The sequence below is a fragment of the Arvicanthis niloticus genome, chromosome 9 (assembly GCF_011762505.2).
Source record: "Arvicanthis niloticus isolate mArvNil1 chromosome 9, mArvNil1.pat.X, whole genome shotgun sequence".
NCBI lineage: Eukaryota > Metazoa > Chordata > Mammalia > Rodentia > Muridae > Arvicanthis > Arvicanthis niloticus.
This window is the reverse complement of record NC_047666.1, coordinates 59,317,481-59,337,809: the sequence shown is the minus strand read 5'-3', so window position 1 is coordinate 59,337,809 and position 20,329 is coordinate 59,317,481. Positions and strand designations below refer to the sequence as shown.

Below are 20,329 nucleotides of genomic sequence, written 5' to 3'. Positions count from 1 at the left end.
ATTGGGAGGGGCCTCAACATGAGAGGGGAGTCCTTCAGCTTTCAAAACCCTTCCAGCAAAGTCCCTGGTAATTATTGTTATAGCTACTGCAGTGGTACAAAAATATACACATCTGGCCCTTACAGAGGTCAACATCTGCTACCACCGACCCCTGGGGTCTGTGGGCTTTCTCACCTTATCCCAGCAGTGTGCAGAGACACCAGGCAGGCTAGCCTCTGCCTGAGGAAAGGTGGTCCCCTCTCCAAAAAAGCCCCTATCTCCTCTCCTGTTTTCAAGTTGCCCCGTCCCCTACAGCTCCCAAAACTGCAAAGTATGACCTACTAGGGACACCTAAGGAGCCTAAAGGGGACAGTCCTTTCCCTAGTCAGCTCCCTGGTAGAGCTTTATGGACACAGACAGTTTACCTGTGAGGTCACTCCATCTTCAGCTGACCTGGAAGGAAGATATTCACATCCCCATTTTTTTTTCAGACAAGAGAGCAATGCATTGGGAATCTGACTGCTCGGGTGCAGAAGCAGGGGCCTTATGCCTCTCAGGCTTTCTGGCCTTTGATTAAGCATTCCATCAGCACTGAAGATAATGACAAATCTCTGCAAAGCTGTCTGGAGCTTCTTCTCTAAGCACCTTCCCTGTGTCCCCAGAGATACTTGCAGCTCTTGGCACAGAAACGTCTTCGTGACCATTGCTCCGAATGAGTGTTCTTACTCGGATATGTGCATGAAGTTCTACCTCACAACATGCTAGATGTGAGAATGTAGGCATGAGATGAGAGAACATGTAGATGAGAGAACCCAGGGACTTTAGCAAAGGCACTTGGGTCTTGGAAATGATTATAGATCTGAGAGCAAGAGACAAAGATAATCCTAGCCATTCAGAAAAGAGGAGGAACAGCAAGCTGGGCCTCCAGTGCGAGTTTGGTCAGCATACTGTGACCTCGATGTGTTGACTTTTTACTTGCATTGCAATTGGATGACCTCTATAGGGACAGGAGGGACACAGCAGAGGCAAAGTTCAAGTGCAAAAAGTCCACCAGTCTTAGACAAACTGTTATAAGCATTGGGTGGGGGGGAGACCCAATGGGTCTCAGTGAACTTTTAATCTCTGTTTTAGTTGGTCATGGGGGCATTCCTGAGGAGGATGTCTTGGGGACAGAAAGCTCTCTATTGCTGATGTAGTTTGTGGTAGGAACAATAGCACCCATAGCCAAAGAGAACCTCCCATAGCACCCTCAGTAGATGGGCAATAAACCAATCCTTAGGCAAATTAAAATAGCACATACTGAAGCATACTCCAGTGTCTCTGCCCTTGGGAAAGTAGTAAAGATTAAGCAATATGTATCTACCCACCTATCCATTCATCCATCCATTAACATTTATTACACACATCTTATGAGCCATCCCGATGTAATAAGTACCTATGATTTAAAGGCGGGGGTGCACATGGAAGTCTAGTGGAGAATAGAGGCACACTGGTAAATAATTAGAATGTCACTGCTGAAAGAGAATCAAGTGTCAAAACTTAGCCGTCCAAGGAAAGAAGGGGGATGTAGAAGGAGGATCTTCTCTTCCCACAGGCACTAAGTGAGTCCTGAAAGAGGTCACAAGAAGGAGAAAAGTGTGGGTGGAAGGGTCGTGCAGGAAGAGAAGCATCCTGTGAGATGCGCAGTGATCTGAGAGGACTTGGCAGACTTGGTGGTGGTGAGGATGAGTAGAGGTCATTCAATGGGCTAGTTATAAATGGACTTCTTCCCCGGCCCCAGACTCATTGAGGGATTCTGGGCAGAGGATTGCATTTCAGGAAGGTGGCATTGACAATGGACATAGTGGACAGCATGGAGAAGTCACAAGAAGCCCAAGGAAAGATATATCTATGCCAACATAAGCCAAGATGGGGCGTGCACAACAGGCGTCTAGTGACCCTCAAACCACAGGCCAATTCCCAACTAAGTGGCCTTCTCCACGTGTGATGTTTAATTCCGACACGTGGGTCACCTGCTGCTGGGCACCTGTGATGGTCCTTTGAGCAACTGGTGGTCCCAAAGACCTTCACTCCCCATATGTAAATTACTGTACTCTCGAGTACAGGCTAGCCTTTATTGGTACCCTAGGCCCTTGTAGACATATGGGCCTAAAGTCACATGGACAGACTCTAAACTTTCTCAGAGCCCTTCCTTTCAGTGCCATCACATCCTACTTTTTTTACTTTTCAAGTAGATGCCTAAGAGCAAGGAAGAACATAGTGAACAGTTCTACTCACATGCTAACAATGTCCAGGGCCCAAGGGAGCTGAGCTCACCTAGACACCCTCTAGACTCTCAGAGGCAAAACTGTAAGGAAGCTATTTTGTTTGCAGAATGAGTGAATGATTCCATTTACAGAACCTCTACTAAGGCTAGGCTGTCTAGAACGTGACCCATTAAGGAGCTTCAGAGACACAGCCTATATCCTAGAAGAAGCATTGTTCTGGGTTCAAATACAAGGGGATGTGCACCTAAGATCATCACCTCTAGGTTGGAGTAGTTAGTCCTCCATCTGCGATAGCTTAACAGGATAGCTCCAAATGAAACTCCCAGAGTTTCTTTAAATATCTGTCTAAACAGGTCACAGGGTCTATTCTGCTGGCTCTTAGACACAAAATAAAGGTTCCGAGCATGGAGAACTCTTCTGCTTCCTGGCCAAGGCTTCAATTCACAGGATCACACAATGGACTCTGGACAATGTCTCTATCCAGGGAAGGTCATGTTGTGACCCCCAAGGAGTCTGTATGGAGGCCGTGAGCAGAGAGGAGCCAACAATCCCACAGGTGACAGTGCTCAGAACCAGGAGCTCTTCTCCATGCATAGAATAGGGGTCAAGTAAGTCAGTCCATCTGGAGGGCTGACAACGGCCATATGGTATAGTTCAGCATAGTTCGTGCTGTGTGATTCTGGCTCAGAAGCAAGCTACCCTCTCTATTTATTAAGTCCCAAGTGTGTGCTAGGCACAGAATATGTATTTATCTGTTTCTTATGCCAAAGCCTTGCAAGGTACTTATCCAGTCTGTAGATGAACTGATAAAGTTGCAAAGAGGGTGGCTAATGGACCAAGGTCACACAGATAGAAACAGAGCAGAATTATAATTCATGCTTCCCGATAGTGAAGCTATGACCATCTCCCTCCACTATCTAATCTTGACCACATTGGTGAGAGCAGTTCAGGGGCTCATGGCCACTTCCCATCATGTTGCTTATAGGGAGCCCAGGGAAGGAAGGCAAAGCCAGGACTTATCCACCAATCTACAGTGTCATGGGCACAATACACCCATCAAAGGATACCAGCTCCATAAGGACTCTTGACAGGCCCATGTCAACAATGAAAGGAAACAAATGTCTATGTAGCCCTGAGAATTGCCCAGATCCCTAGAGCATCAAGTAGCTCTAGGTGTCAGGGCCAAGACCGAGGCAAAGACAGGCTGAAAAAAAGAGGGTAAGAGTATGCTTCTGCTCAGCCCTGGAGGCAAGGTGACCGACCTATTTATGGGTGAGGGTCATTTCCATGCACTTAGGAGGAAGAAGAAACATGTGTTATATAGCAAGAGGTGTTGAAGTAGGGTGGCAAAAAGAACTTTCTGGTGACTGTAGTGAGAAAATATGGAAGATGTCTAGGGTGCCACATCTCACCATGGGGCTTGTCCGTTAGCCACACAAGAAATGATAGACTGGACTCCTGTGTTGTGGAGTGACACTCCTTGTGGCTAAGGCACACCCATGAGCTCTTCATCTGTGTCAAATAAGGAAGGCTGGGACAGGTGGTAGAGATGGGGACAAGAGGGTTCTTCACCCCACCTCTGGGGGTTGGGACTCTATAAGGAGTATCTCTGTTCCCCAAGGTCAGGGAAAGCATGGGAAGGGGCCTTCTAGCAGAGTTTAGAGGACCTTTGTGGGAACAGTCTTGGAAGAACTAACTCCTGAGGTTTTGCAGCTTTCCAGTGCCAGAGCCACCTCCCTCACTGACCCCCTGCTCCTCCTCCATCACAGCCGAACAGGCGTCACTGTATGACCCCAAGGTCTCCTACAATCCTGACCTTCTATTGCTGTCTGCTGTAGGAGCATTCTCCAGACCCTTGGTTCACTTCATGTCATTCATCAGTAACTGTGTGCATTTATCATCTGCTCAGCTCTCAGCGGGGAACTAAGAATCAAATAGAATTCAGGTCTTGGCCTCTAGGAAGAGACAGTGTAGAAAGAAGAGTTCTCTCAGCATGTAGCCTGTGCTAACCCCCTTATACACTATAGACCCCTGTGATCCTCACTGTAACTCACTGAGGTCAGAATTGACCTTAGATCCATAAACTCCTGTGTTCCTTACTGTAACTCACTAAAGTCAGTATTAACCCTGGTTATGCAGATAAGGAACCCCAGGCTCAGAAGCAAAGCAACATGGCCAGAGCCACACAGCCAGGGCTGGACTGGAGCTGGCTGTCAACTACACCACTTTTCTCTATTGTGAAGGCAGTGTACAACAACTCTCTGAGGATGGCCCTCAGTGTTCTAAGACAGACCAGGGAACGCCACAGTCATCCCGAGGAGCTTCTTAGAGAAGGGCTTAGCTCCGAGCCTTGAAGTAGGGCACAAATTGCTAACTCTGTATCTTCTTAGGGTAGGCAAGAGGGAGGCAGTAATAGCTCACCTAGCTGGGAGCCCCAAGGGAGGAAAGGGGAGCCAGCAAAGAACAGAGGCCTCTTTAAACCCAGCAGTGCAAGGTCCCTCCTCTCCACAGGCCCAGCCTCAAGCTTGGTCTCTAATATCACTCCCTAAAAGCCACCTAAAGGTATAGCAAGTCCCAGTAAACATTCTGAGAGATGCCCATGGAGCCAGACCAGTGACTACCACAATGGTTAGCACTGTGTTCACAAGCCAGGCAGTTGGACGATGTGCAGTTACCTATAACTTTCCACTTCCCATGAAGCCTGCACAGTTAACATGGCCATTTCCAGACTGGGAACAGATCCCAGATCATTAAGTTACCCGCCAGGATAGCCGAGATGTTAAGATGAAGATCCCAGATGTGAGCCCGGTCACCCTTCACCATTTCACTCCTGTTCTGACTCCTAACTCAAGGTGCTCTCTGTACCTGGAGTGCTCTGCACTCCCCCCCACCCCCAAATCTCAGGTTTACCCCTGCCTGAGGCTCTTTCCAGCCATAAGAGCCCTTCTCTAGAGGGGCAGCAGGAGATACCCCATTAGCCCCTCTCATTGGAAAGGACTAGCACCAGGCAGGTCAGGCCACATGCACCATCCCCCTCTTCCCCAACCGAGCACCGTTGCCTTCTGTTCACAGTGATGGCTCCTGTGCCCAGGCCGGTGGGGGCATGGAGGACTCCGTGGTGGCAGCGGTGGCAGCCGGCAGACCCAGTGCCCATGCCCCGAAGGCTCAAGCCCCGGAGCTACAGCAGGAGGAGGAGCGGCCAGGGGCAGTGGGCTCCCCACGGGCTGGCCCCCTCCGCGCGGCCTCCCCTGGCCAGCAGCAGCCTGCCCTGGCGACGGCGCCCTGCTCCCACACTCCTGCTGCCTCCGAGTACGAACTCTCCCTTGACCTAAAGAATAAACAGGTACCCAGGGCCTCCCAGGGGGGTGGGGAGGGTGGTTGAAGGGCCCTGCCTTTGGGGACTGTCCAGGGTGCCAGGGACCGGCAGGTACACGTTCTTTCTATGTTTCTCCCCAGCTGAGCTACCTAACTGCCCTTCCCTCAGTAGTCCACTATTAACTCCCATCCTGGCCTTTGTGGGGCAAGGCTCACATCCTGCGCCACAAAGCCTATAGCTAGTATATCCAGGGGCTCTGCCCTTTACAAGATGCAAACCTCTAAACAAGTAGCTGTAACCGGGGGAGTCCTCACTTCCGCTTTACCCAGAAGGAATAGCTTTATTTCCACACCTTCCAGGGGAAAGCCCAGTTCTTAGGCATACACTAGCAAAATAAGGCAAAATAATGTGCAAAGTCGGTGGCTGCATCTAGGTCGAGATGATTTCCGAGGCCAATGCAGTTTCGGGCATTCAGATCCCTCCTGCTGGGAAAGGGACACATGCTTAGAGGGAGACTATCAGAGTCTATCGGAAAACAGATTTGAACTTGGAGAGGTAGATCTGGGGTCCAGTCCTCATGGTTCCTTCAGGAATGTCCCGGAAACCCTCTGGGTAGTGCTTTTCTCCTCAGCAAGATTGGAACTAGGCCTCCATTTCCTGCCAATAGCGCGGCTAGTTCTGTAGTGTGTAGGCCCTGAAGAACACAGTCTTGGCCTGAGAACAAGGCAAATCTCTGTAAGCCAGGACTGAGTAAAGCCAAACTAACTTCATTCCTTTTGGGGGATGTTGATGCCAAGCTATCATCTGGGTTGGGACCAGCAATGGGCAATGTGCCCGCCTTTTAGTAAAGCATTTTGGCAAAATCCTTCATGTTATCTATGTGACAAGACAGGATCATAGGGATCAGATGACAACACAGACAGGTGTGTTTTTCAAAAGTAGAACTTGTGAGGCTGAAACCAAACCCCAAATCATCAGCATTTTCTATCTGGTCGGCATGCAGGGAACGCGACCACTGTCCTTGCTTCTGCCTAGTCCCCATTTTGAGAGGGCACTGGACAAAAATATGAAAGTTTATAGTTATCAAGTGTTATGATAAGACTGAAGGGCAGCAACAAGAACATTAATAACTGAGATTTGCTTTCTTTTTTTAATGGGTGGAAAGATGCTTTAATTAAAAATAAGTCAGAGAAAATAGGAAGAATTCTAAACTCCTGCTTATAGTCTCACACTGCCCGAGGCATTGGTATCCTGTGTGTTAAGTGACCTTGGACCAGGAGCCCAGGGTTTTGGTTGAGTGTGAGCCCACAGACTTCTGCTGTTAGTGAGCTTGGGGTACACAGAACTCACAGCCTTAGGGGGAGGGAGGGGACCTCAGAGCAGATCCCTTAAAGCCACAGGACAATGGGATGGCCAGCCAACAGTCCTATACCTCAGCAGTCCTTTGGTTCTTCTGCATTCTGGATGCAAAATGAGGACTCTGGGAGTCCTGAAGAAGAAAAACAGAACAGGTTATGGTCGCACAAAGAAACCATAGACTAGAAGACAAGTTTGAAATGTGGAAGGGCTGAGGTATGGAAAAGCAATGAGATGGGTTTCCTGTCGTTCCAGGAACATACAGAGGCGCTGACATGAATATCCTGAGGATGAAGAGCGTTTTAGCTTAAGGATTAGGTACAGATGCTGGGCCTATGAGGTCCTGGGCTCTTTCTGGCAGGATGAAGCTCTATGAGGATCAGGACAGTGTGGCCTGGGGCATGGGCTAGTTGTGAACACACTTCACCATTCTCTCTGCCCCTCTGGGACAGGAGTCATCTTTTGTACCCTCCCCTCACCCACCCCCCAGCATCCAGCAAAGTGTCTTGGATGTAGTAAGTACTGATTAGGAGTGGGTATCATTTTACTAACTATGATACACAAAGCAACAAGCATTCAGACACCAAGGAGAAAAGGCAAGCGTCTTCTCCACCCTGGAGGGATCGCAATCACATTTAGAGTCTCATCAACCAAACCAAAAAGGCCTGGCTTGAGCAGGAGAAATTAGTCCAAGTGCTGGCTGACATGCTGAGAGATGGAGAATTATAGCGGCTTCAGTTCTGACTGGTGACTTGTTAGTGATGAGCCTGATCCTAACAAATGGGGTTGCATTTTGGGCCACTAGGACTGGGTAGTATGTCACATGAATTCAGCCTGAGGAGCAGCTGGCCTCCCCTGAATTTCGTATCTTTCTAGACCAGCCATAGGTAGGGCAGGCGGGAGGAGAGTAGGCAAAGGGGTATTGAAGAGACCAGAGCAAGCTAGTTGAAGCATGGCACCCATTTACAGTAGACTGAATTCCCCCATTCTCTGCTAAAGAGCTGTGTGGCCTTGGGCAAGCTGTTTGCCTTCTCTGGGCCTCAGCTATCGCATATGTGTCTCTGAGGCTTTGTGTGCTGTCCCCTATGCCTCTGTCTTTGAGGTTCTTCCTCTTCCCGGGGCTCTTGCCCTTGGCCTCCTAATTTCCGGCTTGTTGGAGGTATTTCCTCGCCTCTCTGGAAGCTTGTCTGGCCTCTCAGCATTGTCCCCTGAGTGCCCAGCTCAGCACCTGGTATCGGAAAGATGTTCTATGGTAGAACACTCTTGAAGCTTATGGGGCTCCAGGCTTTATGCCCAGCATCACAGGGAGGTGATGTTAAACCACAGGGAGGGGGCCCTTAAAATGAATAAAACCCTAGTCGTTATAAAAAGAGAATGAAGTATGGAATGCCACAGTAAATATCATTGTTAGGCCAACTTCAAAGTCAATTTAAAGTGTATAAAAATACCAGAGATGTAAGGGGAAAATCCAAAGAAAAAGATGTTCCAAGACTGAAAAGGAGAGAGAATGACTTTGTGACTAAGAGGGATGGGAATGGGCCTGAAGCTCAAGCTGGGTCTTGACTGCTTATAATTCTTTGAGAGAGAGGGATTAGTATTCTGACCCTGTGGTTACCCACAATCACACAGAATCCAGCAGTTCTCAGGCTTGGGGTTGTGAGTAACCATGGCCTCCTGGTCTTCCCCTACCCAGGTTTCCCTGTCAGCCAGTCGAGACTTAGAAGCATTTCTCTGACTCCTTGTTACCTTACATCATCTCCATCCTTAACCCTTACTGAGATCACCTCTGACTTCTCTCCAACCCTTTCCACCACCCCACTTAAGGCCGGGCCAGCCTGCCTCTTGCCTGTACCCCTGGGTTCCCTCCTGCCAGCTCCAGCTTCAGCTAGGCCTCACCACCCTGGCCTCCACAGCACAGCTGAGTCATCCCCACAAAGCACACTTGTGATCACAGTGCTCTCTGCTTGAAACCCTTGACTGCTGCCTTTATGTGCAGTACAAAAGTTTTTCTGCACCCCCACCCCACCTCTGCCACAGACCCAAGCCCACTCCAGGGTCTCTACTGTTCCTTTCCACAGTTCATGAATCCCCTTGGCTAGCCTTTGCCTCTGGCTCTTCACACAGGCTGCTTCCTTCATTGGAGGTGCTGAACCTAAGCTGGCTCCATTGTGCTTCTCAGGTGCTCTCAGTTTACACTCAGGTCCATCCAGGAGCTCCAAGCTGGGTGAGCACATGTACAGAGTGTCCATGACTTACACGGCTGACTGGGAGTAGCCCCACTCACACAGACAAGGCCCATGTGGTTCGCTGGCCCTTGTAAAGCTGAGTGGATTGTCCTTTGAATGCTCACAGTGTGGAGAGGTGAGGCTGGGAGTGGAGTGGGAGTCAGGCAGAGGTTGTACTTCATAGTACAATCTACACGGACAGCTATGGAGTGGCACATTAGCTGCGGCTCTGCTCTCAGCCACAGTTCTCCAGCACTCAGCATAGTCTCTGGATTCTAGGAAACGGTCACCCTGGTATGAGCAAGTGGAAGACATCTATCCCAAGCTTCCCTGCACCTCACTGACCCTTTCCCCAAGACCCTGCCTCAGGAAGAAGATCCCTTACCCTACTCCAACACCTTTTACCCTTTCTGCCCTGGTCTGCTCACTTCCTCTTGCAATGATCCTTGGGGGTTCAATCTAGGGGACATGCTTACTCTTTCTGAGTAAGCGTGTATGTTCCTCATACCCTTTAGGAAAGCAGCTATATCCTCTGTACTATAGAGGGCCTGATGTGATCCCCAAATCCTGAAGCTCTCCAAAGATTTTGCACCCTGCTTTCTGTTGTGGCTGCTGAAGAAAAGCCATCTTGGCTGGCTGTCCAGATTGTAGAGCTCCCTGATCTTACCAAACCTCAGGGCCATGGAGCTGTGGTCAGCAGCATCCAGGCATTGTTCCCCAATCCAGGATCCATACATGTGACAGTTGGTCCCCTCCTTTGGCATATCTTCTAGACACCAAGCTTCAAAGTCCAGCCTTACCCTGAGGCACTTGCCAAGAAGTGGTTGGCTATGTTTCTAAATCTTCTCTCCTCTCCGAGCCTATTTCCTCATTTGTGAACTCTGGGGCTCTGCTGAAGCATCCTTAGGCTCTTTTTATTCTTGAGGAAAGTGAGATTTTTACCGTGAGTAAGAAGGGAGTCAGAGGACCAGGCAGGCTGTAGAGGGTAGGATGAAGACAAGACTATTCAGAAGGGTTACCCCTCTTGGCTTCGTTCACAGAAAGGGTTTTACCAAGCCCTCTCGGCTCACTGTAAGACCTGGTGACACCATAATGCAAAACACACAATCTCTTTTGCCACAGAATTAGTCTTCCTGTAGTAGACAGTGACATGTAGGTACCATCTAGGGCTACCTGAGAACCGGCTATCTGTTAGGCGAAGTGCAAAGCCTTACACTGCGCCCTTACAAATGCCCTACATTGTGTCTCAGCTATGGATCTTGTTACTGTACCATAGCATGGATGGGAAGACAAAGTAAGACACAGTCTATAGTGTTTACCTGGTTCCTTCCCATCTCTGGTCACCACAGGGAACTACTTGTATAGGCTCCACAGGTCAGTGCACTCAGCCTGACCTGCTGTTCAAAGTGAAGCAGCCCTGCTCATGAGGTGTCTGCTCTCGGCCTGATGCTCTGAGAAACTCATAACATGCTTTTAATGTTCTCCATCGAGAAATTCAGCCAGAAGAAACCCTCCCTGATTTTGAAAGAAGACCCCCACCCAGCCCAGGCTCCCCAGCATTGTGCCCCTCCCCCAGACGGCAACTCTTTCTCCACTTTCACTGGCCGCCATCTCTCAGGGCCCTCATCAGGTTCAGCTAGTCTGACTTCTGAAAAGAGGGAGCATGTTCTAAGGCCACTGAGAGCCCCTCACTGCTGCTCCTGGCAGAAGGTGAGAGATCGTTCTCTTGGAAGCAGGCAGGGCCGTAACTTATTACCTATGAATCATGGGCTCGGGGAGAAGTGAACAGACATGTTCCTTGGCCAGTGGGTCTAGTCACCTCCTTTCCCTTCCTGGGCACTCCAAGCTGCCACATCACCCCTTAGCTCTCCACATGACCCTGTTAAGAACAGACTGAAGTGACTGGGTAGGCCTGACTGTGGACACTGCAGAGCTCTTCGGTCCTATGAGGCTCTGTCTGGAAATACGGAGGAGGAGGAAGGATGGAGAATTTGGTTCTCAGCCTAGACCAGAGAGAAAGTCTAGGTTTTTATTTCCCCCAAGCATAGGAAAAAGTTCATTTAGCTCATGGCCACACTCATTTACTAAACCCCAGCCATGGGTCTGGCCCAGCACCAGGCACAAGGGATGGCTTTGAGGAGCAGCTTGGGAGTACTGAGAGTTCAGAGCCAGCAGAGGTGCAATCATTATAGGTGGCCATAAAGGATGGGAAGGCAGTAGTGGAAACAGCTGGAGCCAGCAGGGGATGGCTGTGCAAAATGACTGGAGCAGAGGGCGATGACGTAATAATGAATGTCTATGCTTGCCGTGAGCAGCTTCTCTGTGCTAGGCACTGCTTGAGCATCCAAGGTGACAGAAGTATAGCAAATGTCTCCAAGAACTGATGCTCCTGTTGAGTCTGGGGTAAAAAGAATAGACAAGGAGAGGAGTGGGTAGTCTAAATATACCCCCAAATTCATGGAAAAACAGAGTCTCAAAGACCAGTTTGAATAACATTCCATACTAGCTGACTAGCTCATTAAGATAGCCTTCTGGAAGAGAGAGGTGCATTTGGGACAGGTCTTAGAAAAAGGGAACCATATTGTACCTGGAGAAGAGAGGCTGAGCCAGGGCCCATCGAAGAAGTTCGTGTGGCTAGGAAGAGTTAGCAGTGGGGCTGGCTGCCATATAAGCTGCACAGAAAGAACAAGAGGTGACCTGGCCAGATCCATTGGGTTGGAAAACAAGGGAGAAGAGTTTCCATTTGCTGTGGGTGGTGGTTCTAAAGCAACAGATAACCCGTCTTGTTTTTAAAAGGTAGATTAGGTTCATAGAGTGTCAGAATGAAGAAGGATCAGAAGCAGAAATGATCCTGCCTGGAGGCTCTTAGGGTGACCCAAGTAAGTAGTCACACGCATCTCCTTGTGGTGACATTGTCACAGAAAGATCAGTGTGGTTGCAAAAAGGTGAAGTGAGGGCTCCAGTCTGACAACTCAGAGGGCAGGGCAAAATAGGACACAGGGATAAACACAACATGCCTAGACTGGATGGTGTAAGAATCAAAATTCTAAGAAGCAAAGAAGGCAGAGCTGGTTGGGGTGACATGAGGCAGGACAGTGGCTTTGTAGTATCAGACGGAGATACCTGTAAGACTGTTGAGCATGTGGCTCTAGGAGCATGGCTCGGAATGGAGATGGATCTGAGACTTACACGTGTCCATTATTGTCATGTTCAGATAACTACCATTCACTTCACACACACCACATGTTGGGAGCCTCACAGTCTCATTTAAGCTTCACAAACCTCAAGGTCAGAAAAAAAATGGCCTCATTTAATGCATAAGAGATGTTAAAAACATGCCCAAGGTCCACCAGTACAGAAGAGGCAAATCTGAAAGGTGCTATTTTCTTTCCTAATGTTTTCTTATCGAGTTACTAAGGTAGTATTCTGATAGTGGCCAAGGCTTGAAGACAGTCACTGGGGGATATATTTGGAGTCCTGAGAAAGGCTCTCCTTGAGATACTTTCCCATCTTAATTAGTTGATAATTATCAGCCATCAAATGCTGCTCCCTTAGATTCCCAACATAGAAAACATGGAAGATGCTCTGAAATGGATAGGGGAAGAAAGGAAAACGTATGTAGAGAATTGAAAATGGTCACAAAATTGCAGTTGTGAGTGGCATGCATGGGATTCTATAGCTAAAGTCTAGGGTTGATAGTCTGGCTGGGACAAGGGTTCTGAGTGTCAAGGAGTTTCACAGGAGGAGCATTAAGAGTTGCAGAAAGGAGGGGGAGGAGGGATGAGTGAGGACCTGTGCTAATGAACACACATAGCTGGTCTTCTTGGGCATCACTTCAGAGGACCTCACAAGGAGGTGGAGCATGAGGTAACTCCTCAGGAGTCTGGCGGTTTGGAAAGGAGGCAGAGAGTGTACACTAGTTGTCCAAGAGGGTCAGCGGAAAACAGAAAGAAATTACACTGCTGCCTTGTGCACAGGAGAGTCAAGTGGAGCCATATTTTAGTCTTCTGAGAACAGGGACTCAGAAAGCAGGAGACAAGCAACAGATAGAAGGGTAGAAGCTGAAAGTGCTGGTAAGAAACAGAAGGATGAAGGAACATCCAGAGAAGACAGATGCTGTTGGATTGTTTGCTCTGGGTCTGATGGATAACCCAGGGGAGGGAGATTTGTTCTCTCATTTATTCACTATATAGGATGCTGACTGGGTGGTGGATACTGTCAGATCAGACTGCAGATCAGACAGTGAAAATGGCAAAAAAAAAAAAAAAAAAAAAAAAAAAAAGTCTTTGCCTTCACAGGGCTTTGTTTCCATTCTGTCTGCATCACTGGAACCACCCAGCTCTCAGAGACAGCTCAAAGAAAAAAGAAGTTTCACAGTTTCAGTTCCATCACAGCAGGAAAGGGGTGGAGCAACAGCTCAGTCCACAGTGATGGGGGCATGTGGAAGGGATCTTTGCAACACTATAGACAGGAACCAGAGACTGTGACCAAAAAACAAACAAACAAAACAAAACAAACAAACAAACAAAAAGACAGACCCTGGGTCTAACCTTCAAAGATCCACCCCAAGTAGCCAGCTAGGCTCCACCTCTAAAAAGTTCCACAATGATACCAAAATGTCCCCACATGATACCATCAGCTAGGAATTGAACATTTAAAATATGAGCCAGTGGGAGCATCTTACATTCAAGTCAAAACACTCGATCTGTGGTTCTCATAATACAAAATGCATTTAGTTCAAATCTAAGCATATCTAAGTCTTAACAGTTCCAACACCATTTGTAAACCCAAGTCTCAGGGGAGTGGGAACAAAAGAGAGGAAAGAGTAAAAGCAAATATGTCAGAGTACATGATATATTTGAGAACAACTGTCCTTATTAAACTAAATGCTATGAATAATGAATATATCCCCCCAAAAGTTGGAGGGATCTAAGCTGCAGGGTCTTATAAAGACTCAGCAATCTCTTAATTGTGAGCTTCTGTTTAAAAAATAATGAGTTACGTATTTCTAATATGCAATGGTTCGAAGTAAGTATTCTCATTCAAAAAAAAAAAAGTCAAAATGAAAACATAGAAACAAGAACTACTGCAAAACCAAAACTTGGCAGGGAACTATCAAGCTTTCAAGCTCCATCCCTGAGAACTGGTGGCTGTGACACCATTGCAACCCCATCAAGCTTGGGCACTCCTGCCATTTGCAATCCACACGACCTCTTTCTTGAGCTGATTCCACCAATCCCCACAGGTTCCCTTGGCAGACATTCAATATTCCCAACATCTCAAGCATCCTGAGGTCTTATTGTATCTCATGCTTTTACCCTCAAAGTTTCACGAATCTCTCTGTCAGGGAATCCCTGAAGTGGGGATATGGCCCCATTGACCTTCCAGCCCTTCCTTTAAAATATGGGTCCAAGCCTCTGTGACCTCGTAACTCTTGTACTCTGGATGCCTACAAAACCAGCGCCATATAGATGATGCCACGTTCTGCCCATAACTTCAGCAGTAGCCAGACTTTTTAGAGCACAGCTACTACAGCCTCTGAGTGCCTGTGTGGTTAAACCTGAGAAAGTACTTCTCTAGGCTCCCCTTACAAATGGAATGCTCCAGTGGCACTCTTTTTTCAAAGGTAAGTCTTTTGAATGAGTTTGCAGTTTTACACCCCTGAGTCTCCAGCAGATGGTCTTGCCACTTTAAATATGCTGCTGTCTTAGTTAGGGTTCCTATTACTGTGATGAAGCACCATGACCAAAAGCAACTTGAGGAGTTTTCACTCACAGTTCCACATCACAGTTCATCATCAAAAGCAGTGAGTGCAGGAACTCACACAGGGCAGGAACCCTGAAGTCAGAACTGATGCAGAGGCCATGGAGGAGTGCTGTTTACTGACTTGGTTGTCATGGGTTGCTCAGCCTGCTTTCTCTTAGAACCCAGGACCACCAGCCCAGGCATGGCACCACTCACAATGGGCTGGGCTCTCCCCATCAATTGCAATTACAAAAATGCCATACAGGCTTGCCTACAGCCTGATCTTATGGAGGCATTTTCTCAATTGAGGCTCCCTTCTCTCAGATGACTCTAGCTTATGGCATTGACATAAAACCATCCAGGATAGCTGCTATTGTGTTCAAACAACATTTTCCACATCTTTCTGTGTGGCTTTTTGTTCCAAATTGTGACTACATACCTAATTGAAAGCATGCAACAAAAACCATATCACAACTTGAATGCTATGCTGTCTCAAAGTTACTTTTTAATTCTGTCTTACTTAAAATTTCAGGGTACAGGCAGAATGCAAACAAACTGTTTCCAGGCTGTATCCAAATGACTGTAGCCCAGTTCCCAATAGAGTCCTTGTTCCCATCTGAAGTCTCATGAGCACAGTCTTTACTGTCCATGTTTTTATCACCATTCTAGTCTCCCTAGTTTCAACTGATCAACCTCTACTTACAGCATCCTGGAATTTCTTAAACTCCTATCTCCAAACTCTTCCAACTTCTTCCTACAAAACTAGTTCCAAAGGCCTCAGAACCGCATAGGCAGACTTAGTTACAGTAACAACGTCTTCTGAGATACCAGTTTTCTGAAATGGTTAGTGTTGCTGTGACCACAACACCTAAGGGAAACAATTTAAAGAAAAAAAAAAAAAAAGATGTATTTGGCTCACAGTTTGAGGATGTTTGGTCCACCATTGAGAGAAAGCATAGTGTGGCATCTCAGCTCATATTGGTAGGGGTTGTTCATGTCATCAGAAAACAGAAACTGATAGAAAAGGCTGGCTATAACCTGTCCTTTCTTACCTATTTCCACCAGATAGACCCTTGCCTCTTTAAAATGCTCAACACTTTCCAAACCAAAAACAAAACAAACAAACAAACAAACAAACAAACAAAAAACCAGTACTACCAACTGGGAAACAAGCATTCAAAGTATGGTGTTGGGGTCCAGGAATGGCTGCACAAACCTCTCAAATAGTGATCTCAGTCAAATAGGGATGGTTTATTGAACACCACACCCCAAGACTGATCAATCAGGGACATGATCCAGATTCTGGAACTTAACCATGACCCTAAGTTAAGATCCTATGGGACTTTTTAAGCTTGACATCTACAAACATCTGTGTCAAGTTATTCCCTCAATCAGGACTTAGGGAGAGGGGGATGTCCTTAGGGACATGTCCTTGGTGCACGTTTATCCTGCTCCCACTGGTCAGGATATTCAACTGTAGCAAAGAACTTGTCTTGTCTAACATTCATGCCTTAACTTGCCTACCAGGATGGGACTTATCTAGCATTTACGTCTTAACTTGCCAACCAGAGTGCCCCTTGCCCACGTACATGTCTCTTTCTGCCCAGAAGGATGTCAGTTCCCAGGAAGGTCTTGGGAACTTAAACTTTACTCAACCCCCACTCAAAATGGAAGTCTCATTTTAAATAGTTTCTTTTATCTCTTATGCTGGGGTCTATCTCAGGGGCAGCTCATAAAGGCAAACACCATAAATGCTTATCCACAGGTGCAAGAAGTGCTGCTGGGTAGTTGGTTGAGGTCCGAACATATTGTGGCTAACTAACTAAACAAAGGAGTTCTATAGATGTCTATCGTGATTGATTTCCAAGAGCACAGAACATAACAGTATATGTAATCGACTTGGCATTGAAAGTTTCCTAGAAACAGCAGAAACATATGATAAAGTTTCCTTATAACAGCTGGCTAGCCAGGTAACAGTTACCTAGGCCTAAATATTTTACCTTGACTTTAACATGGGCCACTAGGAGACACTTCAGATTTGAACCATAGAGGATTACAATATTAGAATGATTTGGTAGGACATGGACAGGAATCTAAAGCTTGGCTTTTTCAAACAGCATAGACATTGAGCTTGAAGATGGGCATCTTAGAGTCACCTTGTCCAGTCTTCTGCCTTTGAGGGTGACGGCAACTATCCTAGTTTGCTTGCAATTGCTATAAGCATCTTGACCAAAGGCAAGTTGGGAAAGGAAAAGTTTGTTCAGCTTAGAGATGACAGTCCATCATTGAGAGAAGTCAAGGCAGGAACTCAAGGCAGGAACCTAGAGGCAGAAACTGAAACAGAGGCCACGAAAGAATGCTACTTACTGGCTTTTCTTTTTTCAGTTTTCTCAGACTGCTTTCTTACAAAACTCAGGACCATCTTCCCAGGGGTGTGGCGCTATTAGAATGAGCTAGACTCTCCCAAATCAATCAATCATTAGTCAAAAACATACCCTAAAGGCTTGCCTATGGACCAATCTGAAGAAGACATCTTCTAAATTAAGGTTTAAGTATGACCTTCTCAGATGACCCTAGACTATGTCAAGTTGAAAACAAAACAACAACAACAACAAAATCATCTAACCAGTACAATACCAAACCAAACAAATAGATTCTATACCATATTAGAACTATGTTAGGTAGTGGGCTTCTACAACTTTTTTCAGTTGCTTATGGAATCCTATCACCTGTCAAGATTCTCTTGGGTCTTGGTTTCTCCAGAATTAGAAATGGGGAAGAGACATGAAATCCAGGCCTTGAGTGAGTCCTCATAGTCCTCGAAAAAGGATAAACAATGGCAGAAAGGGGGGTTGTTATTTGTCTTACTCTCCACAACATGGCAGTTTGGGACATGCAGGGAACATCCACCTTAAGTTTTATCTTATTTTAGGTTTGCCCAATTGCATCAGACCCACCAGAACAATTTTCCTTTTGGTTCACTGAAAGTCAGTTGACTGAAACATGTTTCTAATATACTGGAAATTCACAGGAATAATCTCATCACATTAACTAGGCCAGCTCAAATTCAAAGGGAGGGAATCATATAGGATAAATGCAGCAGGGTGAGACTCACTGGGACCACCGTGGGATTCTATCTACCACTCCTCTAGAGAGCAGCCTACTTGGTTTCTCTATGTAAGTCTTTGTGTACCTCTAAGAAACCTGGCTTTCTGCCTCAAGACATCTGTTCCTGCCCCTGCAGACATTATTCTAGAGCGAAAAGAATTATAACGATTGATTCTCAGTGCTGAACTCTAGCATGTCCACTGAGGCTTAGAATGGAGATGCAGCCTTGACTCAGGTGGGAAAGTCCTCCAAAGATACTGCACTGGATGGAGAACCCAGTTGAACTGTGTCTAGACTATTGATGTAAAAAAAAAAAAAAAAAAAAAAAAAAAACAAAAAAAACCTGAGAAAATAAATACATGTTATTTTAAGCTGCTAAGTGTTTAGTAATTTGACAGACAGCATACTTGGTATGATTATTTTTAAAGCAGTGTTGGGAATGAAACCCGTGGCCTTACACATGTTAGGCAAGGCCTCTGTCACTGAGCTATGTCTCCAAGCCCATCCCGGTATGCTTTTAATATCACCTTAAAGTCTTCCCTGCAACACATGGCTCTAACACCACTGTAGTGCTTCCTCATGATGCTTAGAGCCTTGTACCAGTCATCCCAGACACAGCCTGTGGTGGGTTGAGAAGATCAAGAAGCAAGCGAGAGTGCCATATCGAGGGATGGGCTTGCTTATCCATCTGCTCCATGGGTAGCAAATCTACCTGTGCCCCTCCCCATACTGACTCCTGGAGAATGTCAGAACAGCAATGCCATAGTGGCCCCCAGACCTTTAGTTTCGGAAGGAGACAGTGTGTAAGGGGTGGGGCAGGATGAGCGAAGTGTAATTTCAGAGTCCAGGTTTACTTTCTCACTCACAAAGGATTCAAGGGACTTACTGGGGAATCTGCAGTACTAATTCAGCCCATTTCCTTTGTTTTAGCCTGATCCTTTATTTAAATACAAAGCCCTCCAAGGGGCATAGTTAAATGGTCAGCTGCTTCTGGGGGTATGGTGCAAGGAGGAATATCTCCCTAGTCTTTTAAAAATATATTTATTCACCTTACATCCCAATTGCGCCCTTCTGTTCCTCCTCTCCTTCCAGTCCCTTCCTTATAAATCCCAGTGCCCCCCCCTCCCAGAGGGCACATCCTCTCCCACTGAGGCCCAGCCAGCAGTCCAGTTAGGGGAACAGGATACAATGCAGGCAACAGAGTCAGAGAGACAGCCTCTGCTTTAATTGTTGGGGGACCCACAGGAAGACCAAGCTGTACATGTGCTACAAATATGTAAAGGGTCCTAGGTCCACTTCTGCATGTTTTCTAGTTGGTGGTTCAGTCTCTAAGAGTCCTTATGGACCCAGGTTAGTTGAGTCTGTAGGTCTTCTCGTGGTGTCCTTGACCCCTCCAGTTCATTCAATTCTACCACCCCACCCCCCAACACACACACACACAAGGCTCCCGAGCTCCGCTGGTTGTTTGGCTGTGAGTCTCTGCATCTGCCTCCATCTGCTGCTGGATGAAGCCTCTCAGGAGACAGTTGTGCTAGGCTCCTGACTGCAAGCATAGCAGAGTATCATTAATAGTGTCAGGGATTGGCTCTCTTACAGGTGACGTCCATAGTCCTTTTTTGAGAAGTCTTGATAAAAGAGAGCAAGCAAGAACACAGCACAGAGAAACAAAAATTCAGAGATAGAGAGCAGAGCCGAAGGAAATGAGGCAGAACCCTGAACACACAGATGCCATGGGGCCTCTGCTAAGGTTAGATGCTCTAACCAAGCCTGGTCCTGGCTGCACACCTCCTGTTGATAAACAAAGGAGATATGAGTCATGATACCCTGGAAGGATCTTACTCTTCGGCCATGGTCCATCTCATTATGTCTACATTTACTGAGCACTTCCCAAGTGCCAGAATCTGGACCGGGGGCTGGAGATGCAAAGACAGTCAGACCCAGATGTCAAGCTGTTGGTGTCCCCAGGGAAACATATGCACCCCATGAAGTGAAGTGAACACGCTGAAGATGCCGTGGGGTGAACAGGGATCACAGTAGGGGTTTTGTTTGTTTGATTGATTGATCTTGACATCGCTGTTTAATTTTTCATTTTTAATTATTTTTAAGGCAGAAACAATAGCGTAATAAACTCCCATACAGCCATCACCAAGCTCCATCTTTATTAATGTTTTATTAATATTAATATCATGCTAGCTAGTACATTTTACTGTATTTTAATACAAATTCAAGATAAGTATTTTACTCATAAATACTGCATGCGTCTCTGATGTAAGCCTTCTTTAATAATCAGGAAATTAGCTAAATGGGACTTCCATCCTAACACCTCTGCCCAC

At 46.8% G+C, this 20,329-nt stretch overlaps 1 protein-coding gene across 5 annotated transcripts in view; it reads left to right on the top strand.

Moving 5' to 3' along the window:
• The window catches only part of Iqsec3 (IQ motif and Sec7 domain ArfGEF 3), a 97,780-nt gene that overhangs the window by 40,037 nt on the left and 37,414 nt on the right, over positions 1–20,329 (top strand). For 4 of the 5 annotated variants that reach the window (XR_013112600.1, XR_004607602.2, XM_034511690.2 and 1 more), the window contains exon 3: positions 5,319–5,589. The exons of the other annotated variant lie outside the window; for it this stretch is intronic. Coding sequence is in view for 2 of the 4 variants with exons in the window: in XM_034511690.2 (XP_034367581.1) it covers positions 5,319–5,589 (271 nt within the window). In the remaining 2 variants the exon portion in view is untranslated. The remainder of the gene's footprint in view (positions 1–5,318; positions 5,590–20,329) is intronic. 5 annotated transcript variants of the gene reach the window in all.